Below are 13,833 nucleotides of genomic sequence, written 5' to 3'. Positions count from 1 at the left end.
AAAACCAAATGCAGTCATAATAAATAAATGAATCTGTGTTATGACAGATCCCAGGACACTAACTTATGGAATATTTGATTGTATCACACACAAATTTTATCTCATTACCAACCTTTTTTATTATGTAGCTAGGTACATCACTGAGGTTAAATAAGAGGGGAAAGTTCATATTCTTTATAATTTGGAGAATGTCTTTCAAAGTTGTACTTGTTAAGGAATGAGATTTCTCAGATATAGAGCATTTTAAGTGGAGATATTTTGCTGGTGGAGAGCAGCCTGCTGATAAAATATTATCTGTAACTTAAAAAATGTTTATGTGCTGTATTACTAATGTTTGATATAATTTTCTTGTTGACCACTGTAGTACAAAGATTCTGGAGTTAATGATTGGTGCCAATATGTAAAGTCTTCCTTTACATGGTTCCTTGAAGCTCTTAAGTATTCTGATGCTGTGAAGCCTTCAATATGTCTTGTGTGGATGAAAATATGTAATGATGTGGAACTTATTTGTGGTAAGCTAAACCTTAAAAAGAAACTCTGGTGGAAAAATTAGATAAAATTTGGCCACCAGAGCAAAGGCAGCTAGGTATAATGAATTACTTCTACAATTATACAGAGTTCATGCAAAACAACTTATTCAGCAACTAGCTACAGTTTATTGTAGATTACTGAAGTAGCAAATTGTTCCGAGTGATTTAGACAAGGTTCAAGTCATTTCTGTTGCCACTTTTGAGTGCCACTTTGCAATCAAGGTTAGTTTCCCAGCTCTGTCTGGATTGAAGATAAGTAAGCTGTTGGGAAAAAAAACAGCCTTATGGATTGCAAAGACAAAATATTGTTGAATTATTAAGAAGAGAAACAGTTCTTAACTACTACATTTAGAGAAGTTACCAAGTTTCTGCTGTAATGCCAATGGAAATCTAGAAAATGGTGGAACATTTTGCCACGGTCACTGCCCCTGCTAGTTAGGATCCAGTTTTTCAATAATGTGAAGTGTTTGTAGAAATGGATTGTTGGGACTTTTATTCTACCAATCATGAAGCTTACAGTAGTCCCTTCTGCATGTTGGAGCTTTAATTTGTTTCGTCTGCAGCTTCTCATGTTACCTGGTCATGATAGTTGATTACAGTATGCTACAGGAGCTCATAGCAAGAGAATTAAAGAAATGCCCCCCCCCCCCCCCCTCACCCTTTTAAAATGGATTTAGGTAATGGGGTATTTCATAATTGGTGGAGCAATGCTTTTTCAACCCCCTATTAAAAATTCGGGAAGGACTGCACATGCTCAAGTAGCTCTTAAAGTGTTGCGCTTACCACCTGCATAGGAAATGCTCGGTGGTTACATTTAAACATAAGAGTACAGAGTGATACAGTGCATGCCATATACATCGCAGGATGGTGACATCATCATAGTTATGTTCATTAATGAGTGCACTTATGAAGTACGCTGAAAAAGATAATAGTTCCACTTTCTGCCACAAGGTGAAAATATGGTGCTGTAAGCAATCAGAATGCATGTGTAATGTTCCCTGTTTCAATGTCAGTATGCTGTTTGTCACTGGGCAATGCGTGTTGACTTCTTTGTGAAGTGACTGTTGGTATAAAGGGTTAAGTTTTGCATATGGAATGTAATGACTGTTGAGAAGAAAGATCATGCACTGCTGGTAAAGTTGTTTTATCATAACACCAGCAATAGCAGCAATGCATTGTGAGAATATCATCAACAGAAACAACTGCAAAGAGGCCTGATGTTAATAAATGGGCTATAAAATATGATCAAGAAATTTGAAGAAACAGATGAGTAACGGGGTGCATTCCCACAGCAGTTCTTGATGAAGTTGTTGTAGCTATAACCTGCCATGCAGCATGTGCTTCAGATTCTGCAACCAGTGCTCAAGCTGTGTCATGGGAATTCTCTCTGTCCTGGGAAACAGTATTCAGAATGTGCATCAAATGAAGCCTCAAGAAAGGCTACTACTTCGTGACTTAGTCCATCAGTTTTTGGCACAGATGGAACTGGGTGACACGTGGCCATGTAATATCCTTAAGGTGGACGAAGCACATTTTACTCTGCACAGTGTTGTGTATGTCCAGAATTGTCACATATGGAGTTGTGCAGGAACATTCATTATACACAACTTATGTGACTGAGTGATGGGATTTTATAAGCTCCTTCATTCTCAGTCTGTTTTTCTTTGAGGATGACACCTCACAGGCCTATAAGGTGTACACTGGCATCTGCATAACATAAGGACCTCCTTGTGCAACAAGTGATTCCAACTTTGCAAAAATGCAACTGTGTCCACACCAATATTTTCATGCAGGATTGGGCAACATCACATGTTACTTGCCTGGTGAAATATTTGTTTTGAATAACCTTCAGTAATGACCACATCACCTCTAGGCAAATTTTATGTTCTGTACATAGAGTATGCTCTAGGTTCTTCTTTGTTTTGGAATAATGTAAACAGGTAATGTTCAGTGTTTAAGTGTTAATACAATCAAATGTCCTTAGGTGGTAAATGAATGTTTTGTTACATTTCCTCTTGAATTGTTACTAATAATAGCACTGCGTCATGCGTAATTCAATTCCTCAAGCAGAAGTGTATGAGTTAAACATCTGAATTGAAACCGTCATACAACAGAAGCAGTACGCATCTGGACATGGGTTCCTCTTCAAATTACTATGTATTGAGTCCCCTATACAAGTTGTAAAACTTTGTAATGGGGATTTCTGAACTCCCTGTATGAGGTTTGTGGGGCACACTTGATTTTAAGCTTCATTGCTGCTACATCATATGGACCTGAGAGTAAGGTTCTTCAAAGATCTGGATGTTTTAAAATGTGTGTCATAGTATGTCATAGGTAGCAGCCTGTATATCCTAGTTCGACAGAGTCTTTGTGTAATACCAGCTTGGGTTTGGATGATAGGTTTAAAATAATTCATGTGCAGTGTACTGTGAGAGAATTAGTTTAGTCATTTGGGTGTTTTCAATGAGCCCTGTTCCCAGTCTGTGTTTGGACTGGTGAGGCCCCACATATATCAGGCAGTGAGTCTACATGGTGCAGTGGTCTTCTATGTTATAAAAAACACCACAGGCAACTGTATGCCTGCAAGTAACATTTTATTCATGTCATTGCTTGCCCACAAACGTAACAACCATTTCATAATCTGTAAGCAACAGTGCCTTTTGAATTGAAATAAAACTTTTGTTTTAGAGGCGGATGTGAGGAATGAATAAAGACTGAGATGGTGCCGCTTCGGCTTCTTGGGTTTGAAACAATTTAAAAATAAATGAGCTTTGTACATGTATTTAAGTCTTTATTCTGTAAAATTTTAAACAAGTATGTACCTCAACTTTATTGTAGTGTATAAACAATGATGAGCAAAAGCATTTTCACCTTTGGCACCATGAGACTGAATACTACCCGGTGGTGATGCAAGCAAGTCACGTGGCAAAGAAAATATATAAATGAAGCAGAGACAATTATGGAATCATTCTAGGAATGATAAGGGCCACAAATGGGGAAACCCACTAACACATAAATGATTTTAACAAAGTGTACATTGTTACAGGCTGGCACCAAGGAATGAGAATCAAAGAAATGGCCGAGCTCATTGGCTATTCTCATGCTACACTTGTGAGCATCTATGGAAAATGGTTGAAGGATAGTGAAATCATCAATAGGCAACAAAGTGTTGGATGTCTATGCATCATTACAGGACATGGAGGTTGAAGGATTGTCTACTCTATGATGCCGGATAGATAGTGATCTGTGGTAGAGCTGATAACAAAGTACAATGCTGGTGTAGGCACAAGTGTTTCAGAGCACACCATTCAACATAAATTGTTGAACGTGGGGCTCGGCAGCAGACATTGCCTGTATGTTCCCTTGATGATCTGACAGCGTTGTCAAATATGGTTGCAGTTGGCATGGCATCATAGAGACTGGGCTCTGGATCAGAGTCATGCTAAGGTGATACTGAACTGCTGATAAAACTGCCAAAGTCGTGACACCCCACTCCATTCCCCTGATCCCCCCAAACCCCCTCCCCACCATCCCACCCTCCCCCTTGCCAGCATGCCAACCTCCTCTGCCATTAAATTATTTTCCTGCAGTTTTCCCTACACAGATACTCTTGTAAGTATAGTTTAATAAAAATGGAACATTACTGAAAAAATTGCTTAAATTAACCATATTGATAATATAAAATATTACATACAGCAAATTAAAAGTATCAATGCAGTAAATAAATTAAACATTGTATAAATTTTCTGAAAACCTGCGAGTAAAAAATCTAAATTTTATTATTTATGACAATTGTTGCACACTGTTTTCAGTATGATATATAATACATTTTGTTTCTCATAAACTACAAGGGGCCTCCAACTAGTAATGCAACCCATTTTTTTCCTCAGCCAATTTTGGTTGAAAAATTCAGAACTTGTTGTGGGACATCATGGAATATTTGGGCTTCAGTCCCTATAGTTTCAGGAAGTTCTGATAAGTTGCGGTGCTGTGCATAGCCTTCAAAATGGGACCTGCAACAGAGGTTCATTCCAAGCAGAGAGCTGTCATTCAGTTTGTTTTGGTGGAAACCCAGAGCATCACAGATATCCATATGCACTTGATGAATGTCTGTGGAGACCTGGCAGTGGACAAAAGCATGGTGAATCATTGGGCAAGGCGTTGTCATCATTGCAGAAAGGTTGTGCAAACCTGTGTGATCTCCAACGTGGTGGCTGGCTGCACACAGCTGTGACTTATGCAATACTGGAACACGAGGACACTCTCATGAGGTGATCGGTGGATCACAATACAACACCTTGCTGCACAACTGGATGTCTCTGTTGGTAGTGGTGACACACTTGTCCACCAGCTGGAGCACTCAAAGGTGTGTGCCCACTGGGTTTCTTGCCACCTAACAGAAGACCATAAAGAGCAATGAAGGACCATGTGTACAGAATTGCTTGTGCATTACAAGGTTTGATAATGACAACTTTTTGTCGAACATCGTCACAGGTGCTGAAACATGGGTTCATCACTTTGAACCAGAAACAAGAGTGATGTCCTCCCTCATGTTGCAACAATTGCCTCAGAGTTGTGTTGTGTTATCCTCAGGAAATTGAAGAAGTGACTTCAGTGTGTTCATTGCCACAAAAATGGAAACAAACATCTCTTTCTCCATGATAACCAAGGCCTCACACAAGTGTGTGCACCTGAGAGCAGCTCACAAATTTCATTGGACTGTTCTTCTTCATCCACCTTACAGCCCAGATCTTGTACCTTCCATCGGTTTGGCCTAATGAAGGATGCGCTCCACAGGAAGCAGTATGTGAATGATGGGGAAGTTATTACTGCAGCAAGATGTTGGCTCTGATGTCAACCATTAGAGTTGTCCCATTTGAGCATACAGGCCCTCCCAGTAAGGTGGCATAAGACCATCACATTGAACAGGGATTATGTTGAAAAATAGAATTTTGTAGCCAAAAGAGTGGGGAATAATATGGCATACTTCAATCTGTTTTCAGAAAAAATATGTTGCATTACTTATTGAACACCCCTATTTTAATTGTGCTTAAATTAATAATCAGAAATAAAATAAAAAGGGTTACAATTTTAATTTGCAGTTTCCTCATTTGAGTGAAACAAGTTCATTGACTATGTTATAAAATTCACACTTAGCAGCTGTGTTCTGCTGACAAAATATCTAAATTTGACAGTCAGCTTTCACCATAATTGACCTTAAGTAGCTTCTCTTATTATCTAAAATTGTGTGCTGCAATCACTGGTGTTCTCTTTAAATATCCTTAAAGCTACTTTGATGACTGGATAAGGATTCCTTGACCTATCCTTTACAAATATCCAAAAGGAGGCCATATCACTGCTTTTCACCTGTTCTTTCAGCTGGAACCTGAAAGCAGCTGTTTTGTTAACTAGCTTGTCTGTGCCAATATTGCCATGAGATGTTGTGCATACAGTCCAGTCTTGAGGTTAGCATCACTGACTGGTGTGCTGTGGGTCACTAGTTCAAATTCAACCACCAGCAATTGGTATTTGTCAGCAAATTCAGCTTTACAGTTTTCAGGATAAGATTCAGAGGTTTCATTTACAGTGTTTTCTGACAGGTAACCAAGATGAAATAGTGTGATATATGTAAACTCTACTTTGCATTTCATGTATTATTGTGTTATATACTTCAGCTGAAACAGCCTTTGGTCAGATAGCATATATTTGGTTTGAGTAACTAGATATATCACCATAGCAAAAAATCCAATGATGCAGCTGTGTCAGCCAAGCACTCTGTTGCCATTTAATTCATGTTGATGGTAGACATCTGTTCAGTGGTACTCATTTCTTTATGATAATACTGGGACAAAATGACACTGTAACAGCAGCATACATTTATAGTCATTGCCAGAGGGAAAGGCTTCTTCTTGTAGGCAGAAGATAACAAAATGAGGGTTAGCAGAACTTGCTTAGCTCTCCTTGGTATTTCTTGCGCTGTCTTTTTTTTTCATGGACTTTTTTACTCTCCCCCTGTGTTTGCACCATTGGCAGGTGCCTATTTTTCCAAGTCCTCAGTACTGTTCTCTTGTGGAGCAAAGGAAACATGGCACTTGGTCAGATGAACCGAATTTCTGGTTACACCAAGATGATGGTCATGTCAGCATATGCCATCACCCAGCTGGAAGGATGCTTGAAACATGCACTGCACCCTTGGTGTAGGTCAGTGGAGGCAGTGATATGATATGGGGGACATTCACCTTGGTTTTCGTGGTACCTGGGATGATAATTGAAAGCAACATGACAGCTGTAGACTACATGAATGTTACTGTGGAACACCTGCACCTCTCTACACTAGACGTCATATCCAATGGCAATGGCACCTTCCAGCAGGATAACTGACCATTTCATGTGTCACAATCATGCTACAGTGGTTTGAGGGGCACAATATTGAACTCAGGCTGATTTCCTGACCACCAAATTTGTCCGATGTGAATCTGATGGAACACAGCTGGGATGTTATCCAATGTCAGTTCCTTGCTCACACACACCATCAGTCTGTCATTTGTGCACACATTTCTCCGGGAAAGTAATAGGGACTTGGTGACACCACGCCACGAAGAATAGCTGCTGTATTGTGTTCCAAAAGGGCCAACATATTAGTATGTAAGTAGCCATAATGTTATGGCTCATCAGCGAATTTTAGAACTATATTCAGCTCTGAAGACACTGGAACAGATGAAATGTAATTGAAATAGAAAGTTTTTCACCTGTTCAGATTCCCTTGTTGTCCCACATGATAGATGCACATGTCAGGGAAAGTGATCCGAAATACAGAGTTACAACATTAGGATAAGCATGAATCATTTTACACTACCTGATAAAAAAATGTGAAGCACCCGGAAGTCGTGGTCATGGTCAGATGTCATTGTAACTTCATACATGTACACACCATCAGTGGGTATGTAAATGATTAGAGTTGTAATTATGTGCGACAGGTGGAACAGCCGCTGGAATACATTTGTGTTGTTCATGTGTAGTGTTGTTACCAGGCCTGGTAGGTTTTATGAAGGGTGTGAACAACATGAAATGTTGGCTGCTCACTGTGAAGGGCATGGAGATATTTCATCATCTAATGAGACTGTGTTATCAGCAACTTACAGAGTTTGAAAGGGGCCTCATTGTGGGTCCTCATTTGGCCACCTGGGCAAACTGTGCAATATCCATATATGTGGGGCATATGGATGTGACAGTGTCCTGGTATTGGACCACATGAGAATGTGACAGCAGGCATACTCATAATCAAGATTCTGGTTGATGATATCTGACAACACAAGAGATAGTCACTGTAATATCCACCAAGCACATCATAACCTCTTCACATCTTCACCTGCCATCCTGAAACAAGTAATGGGCTCTCTTCAACATTGTGTCATCCAACACCATTGGTCAGAGGCTACCAGCAGCTGGAATAGGAAATTAACATTCCTGGCAGTACATTGAGTGATTTCATGACTGACAAGCATTGGAAGCAAGGACTGCTGATGAATGGTGTCACATTATGTTCAGTGATGAATTACAGTTCTGCACTACCCACGATTTCCATCATTGACATAAATGCAGGCAGCCTGGAGAGACCCTGTTCTTCAGCTGTTTTGGAGAGGCACAGGGCTGATACTCCTGGGTTCACAGTGTGAGGAGCCAATCCTGTGCTAATTTAAGGTTGTGGTTGGAAATGATTGAGTGAACTCTGATGACACAATGGCATTTTATGGACATCACATGTCCACATGTGTTTCTTCTCGTGCCATTTTAACAGCACAATGCTTGTCCACACATGACACATGTCTTTATTAACTGACTGCATTGTGTTGAGGTACTACTATGGCCAGAATTATCCTCAGATCTGTTCCCAATAGAATGTGTGGGACCAGCCCAGATGTCAACTTTGTCCTGGTGCCAGTGTCTGGGACATCAAGGACCAGTTACGAAAGATGCAAAGCAGTTTGCCTTAGGGTAGTATACAACAGCTTTATGACACCTTTCCCAGCTGAACCAACACATGCTTACAGGCCAGAGGGGCTGAAATTTTAAACTGGTAAGTGGGCTCTTCATAAATTTGACTCAGTTTTGTAATCATCAAAATAAACTGACTTGTCCTTTCCTGACATGAAATCCTGTGAACCGTGGATGAATGGCAAAAGGCACAGTCAGTATTCTTAGATTTCCAGAAAACATTTGACACAATGCTATACTGAGAATTGTTAATGAAGGCACAAGCATACGGGATAGGTACTCGATATGTGAGTGGCTCAAAGGTTTCTTAAGTAACAGAGCCCAGTAAATTGTCCTCACCAGTGAGTGTTCATCAGAGACAAGGGTATCATCATCATGAGTGTCCCAGGGAAGTGTAATAGGACCATTCTTATTTTCTGTACCCATAAATGATTTGGCGGACATGGCAAGTAGCAGTCTGTGGCTGTTTGCTGATGATATTGTGGTGTATGGACAGATGTTGTCATTGAGTGACTGTAGGATGATACAAGATGACTTAGACAAAATTTCTATTTAATTTTCTAGTTGGTGAGATAAATAGCAGCTAGTTTTAAAGGTGGAAAAATGTAAGTTAATGCAGATGAGTAGGAAAAACAAACCCATAATGTTTTGATACAGTAATAGTGGTGTGCTGCTTGACAGTCACATCATTTAAATATCAGGGCATAACATTGCAAAGTAATATGAAATGGAATGAGCATGTAAGGACTGTAGTAGTGAAGGTGAATGGTCGACTTTGGTTTATTGGGAGAATTTTACGGAAGGGTGGTTCATCTGTAGAGGAAAGTGCATATAGGAGAGTAGGGTGATTTGTTGTTGAGTACTGTTAAAGTGTTTGGGATCTGCATCATGTCATATTAAAGAAAGACGTTGAACCAATTTAGAGGCCAGCTACTAGATTTGATACCAGCAGGTTCAGGCAACATGCAAGTATTTAGTATCAAGGCTCACTGCTGAGTGATTCTACTGATGCCTACACACATTTTGTGTAAGGACCAGAAGATAAGATTAGAGAGATCAGGGCACATATGGAGACATATAGATAGTCATTTTTTGCTTGATCTATTTACAAGTGGAACAGAAAAGGAAATAACTAGTAGTGGTACAGGGTACTCTCCATCACGCACCATACAGTGGCTTCGGGAGTATATATATATGGATGGAGACGTAGATCCTCTCAACACATTAAGTTTTGTCCTCTCCTCCCCTTCTGAATGCTTCACTTTTTTTATTAGGTAGTCTATTTGTATATATCACTTCATATGGGTATACTATGAGAAAAGTAGCAATTTTAGATTCTACTCTTCCACTTACGCAGCTCAGTTGCTGTTTTATGTAACTTTACACAGAACTCTATTAGTTGTGTACCGAATGACAATGTCAAAACCTCTTTAACACAAACATTAGAGTTAAGTTGAATTTACAACTTCAGACCAAATACTCTTATAAATTACAGGAGTGGTAGATAAGGTAAAATTTATAAATGCAATGCAAGCAGAACTGAGCTTTTTGGTTAACTTATTCACGTGTTCATGCCATATCACTTTATTATCCATCTCGATGCTGAGTAGTATTGCACATAGTCTCATCTAGTGTGTGCAGACACCTGTAAATGACTTTTATTTGTATGGAATGGTGTAGCTTGCCTTTGTATGCTTAAATGTTTAGGTGTTTGCTATGAAATGGCTGTCATCATATTCTATAATTGCCCTGATTTTTTATGGGCACTTTTTCAGTCTAATTGTCATCAATAGCCATCATAATTCTGAAAAGTCCTCAAATGTCACGTACAGATAATTTATGTCAGTCAAGAACAAGGGTCTACCAAGCACTGAAGCATACAGGGCTCCATTATTTAATGTTTCCCCGGTCGGAATTTAATCTTATTCTTGTGGTTAATTTCAGTTCCTTTGTGGAGAAGCCTTTGTGGAATCCAGGTTGAGTTGTTATTAAAATTTTAAGGAATATATTTCAACATTCTTTTGTAAATAGCTGCCATCTCAGAAATTTTAAGAACTTGGAAAGGATTAAGTCTAAGCTACAGTTTGAAGTAACGTATTTTTACCACTTTCACAAGCAGGTGCTATTACTGTGTACCTCAGTCATTCATGAAACATACATTTATGCATCAGAGTATTGTATGGGCCACAATCAAGTTAGGACAACATTTTAGTATTTTGCTTGTTATACTGTTATAATTAAAAGATTTACTGTTTTTCAGTGACCTAATAATTTCTGTGATCTCTTTAATGGTTCATTTTCAAAAACAGATGTCTGGAAGTGGAGTATTCTTTCTTTGTATAGTAACACTTCAGACTGTCTGTTTTGGATTTGGAATTTTTTGTGCTAATTGACACAATCAAGAAGTTTACAATACAGCTTGCATGCCACCTTTGAATCTTCATAATAAATGTGTGGACCCTGTTCAGTTCTATCTCATGTATCTCAAGTGAAACCAGAACTTCAATTTTCTAGAAACGGATTAAAGGATGTTTGTTTTGTATGTCTGTTACCACACATACAAACAAGTTTTCTTACAACATCCTCATGGTCGCATTACTTCACTGGGGAGTGGATGGCTGCCTTTCATCATATGTCACTATATTCAGACAAGACGTTCCATTATAACAACAAAATATTTTACCAATCAAATTTCACCTTATACACACAATATATTATTAAATTAATGCTGACTTTGTTACAGGTGTTGTATTTGAACAATGCTTCTGACAGTGAGCCACATGTTCTCAACACTCCTGGTTGCACAGACAATTGTCATCTGCAGCAGTTTGTAGATCTGATGAAGCCTGTTTTACCAGTAGACTGGACAGTGGAATGTCAAAAGTTAGACAGCTAAATAACAGATATTCAGCAAAGTGATTGAACACTTATATTAATGATCAAATATTTCATGCCATAAATGTGATCACACTGCCTCAAAAAAATTGTACCATATTCAGAGTGTATCTGATAAATGTGAGATTGAATTTTGTCACTTCTTTTGTAAATAAATATAAATTTGTTACATGTAGATAATACATTTTTATGGAGAGAGAAGTTTCACTCATGATGTATCTGCAGGAAATGTGGTCATCCTTATTTCATCGCAAAGCTATCAGAATTATAAACTTATTTTTTCATAATATACTTAAAAAGTTAAATCATAGACTTACATACAAGTGACTCACCAATGTTATTCTAAACTCCAGTTTCAGTGTATCGTGATCATGCACAGTTCAACTATAATACATTATTTAATTTCATAAGCTACATGGAAACTGATCACTATTTAAAATAATGTAGGTTTACATATTTTAGTTCCTTTTGCTGTATTCTTGGTCAAGAAACAACATTATCATTCAATAATTCCTCTACTGAGTAATAACACCTTTGGAGTAGCATGCTGTACAATTTTCTCTTCAGAAAACTATTCTTGATTCTATTTTAATTTCTATCTTTCAATTTGTTACAAATCACCACTCCTATGTAGTGCAAAGTGTGGACAAAAACCTGAGAGTAGCACGCATGAACTTTTCTTTATTCCTAGATTTGTGTGTATGTTCGATTATTTATTTTATATATACACTCCTGGAAATGGAAAAAAGAACACATTGACACTGGTGTGTCAGACCCACCATACTTGCTCTGGACACTGCAAGAGGGCTGTACAAGCAATGATCACATGCACGGCACAGTGGACACACCAGGAACCGTGGTGTTGGCAGTCGAATGGCGCTAGATGCGCAGCATTTGTGCACCACCGCCGTCAGTGTCAGCCAGTTTGCCGTGGCATACGGAGCTCCATCCCAGTCTTTAACACTGGTAGCATGCCGCGACAGCGTGGATGTGAACCGTATGTGCAGTTGACGGACTTTGAGCGAGGGCATATAGTGGGCATGCGGGAGGCCGGGTGGACGTACCGCCGAATTGCTCAAAACGTGGGGCGTGAGGTCTCCACAGTACATCGATGTTGTCGCCAGTGGTCGGCGGAAGGTGCACGTGCCCATCGACCTGGGACCGGACTGCAGCGACACACGGATGCACGCCAAGACCGTAGGATCCTACGCAGTGCCGTAGGGGACCGCACCGCCAGTTCCCAGCAAATTAGGGACACTGTTGCTCCTGGGGTATCGGCGAGGACCATTCACAACCATCTCCATGAAGCTGGGTTATGGTCCCGCACACCGTTAGGCCGTCTTCCGCTCACGCCCCAACATCGTGCAGCCCCCCTCCAGTGGTGTTGCGACAGGCATGAATGGAGGGACGAATGGAGACGTGTCGTCTTCAGCGATGAGAGTCGCTTCTGCCTTGGTGCCAATGATGGTCGTATGCGTGTTTGGCGCCGTGCAGGTGAGCGCCACAATCAGGACTGCATACGACCGAGGCACACAGGGCCAACACCCGGCATCATGGTGTGGGGAGCGATCTCCTACACTGGCCGTACACCTCTGGTGATCATCGAGGGGACACTGAATAGTGCACGGTACATCCAAACCGTCATCGAACCCATCTTTCTACCATTCCTAGACCGGCAAGGGAACTTGCTGTTCCAACAGAACAATGCACGTCCGCATGTATCCCGTGCCATCCAACGTGCTCTAGAAGGTGTAAGTCAACTACCCTGGCCAGCAAGATATCCGGATCTGTCCCTCATTGAGCATGTTTGGGACTGGATGAAGCGTCGTCTCACGCGGTCTGCACGTCCAGCACGAACGCTGGTCCAACTGAGGCGCCAGGTGGAAATGGCATGGCAAGCCGTTCCACAGGACTACATCCAGCATCTCTACGATCGTCTCCATGGGAGAATAGCAGCCTGCATTGCTGCGAAAGGTGGATATACACTGTACTAGTGCCGACATTGTGCATGCTCTGTTGCCTGTGTCTATGTGCCTGTGGTTCTGTCAGTGTGATCATGTGATGTATCTGACCCCAGGAATGTGTCAATAAAGTTTCCCCTTCCTGGGACAATGAATTCACGATGTTCTTATTTTTTTTTTTTCTTTTGCTGGGTCAATATTCTTCCATGTTACCTGTGTTTCCCCAAAAGGCAATACCATATTTTAGCACAGATTCAAAGTAACTATGGTACACTATTTTTCTTGTGTACATGTAGATTGTGTTGGCTTCAACTATCATACCAAATGCCCGGCTGTTTAATTTATTTGGAAAGTGTGCAAAATGTGAAGACTGTGACAGCTTTTCATCCGCGTGAGTTTCCAAGAAATTGACAGAATCTGCTTCTTTTAGTTCCTCAGTTTTGTGGTTTATC

General features: G+C 40.2%; 1 protein-coding gene across 1 annotated transcript in view; it reads left to right on the top strand.

The window, feature by feature from the left end:
* Positions 1-11,621, top strand: part of LOC126299272 (lysosomal acid phosphatase-like) — a 154,345-nt gene extending 142,724 nt beyond the window's left edge. The window contains exon 7 of the mRNA XM_049991056.1: positions 11,269-11,621. Within this exon, the coding sequence (XP_049847013.1) occupies positions 11,269-11,421 (153 nt within the window). The 3' untranslated portion in view covers positions 11,422-11,621. The remainder of the gene's footprint in view (positions 1-11,268) is intronic.
* Positions 11,622-13,833: the final 2,212 nt, after the last annotated feature.

This window comes from Schistocerca gregaria, chromosome X (assembly GCF_023897955.1).
Source record: "Schistocerca gregaria isolate iqSchGreg1 chromosome X, iqSchGreg1.2, whole genome shotgun sequence".
In the NCBI taxonomy this organism is placed as follows: domain Eukaryota; kingdom Metazoa; phylum Arthropoda; class Insecta; order Orthoptera; family Acrididae; genus Schistocerca; species Schistocerca gregaria.
This window is presented reverse-complemented; position numbering and strand designations above follow the sequence as displayed.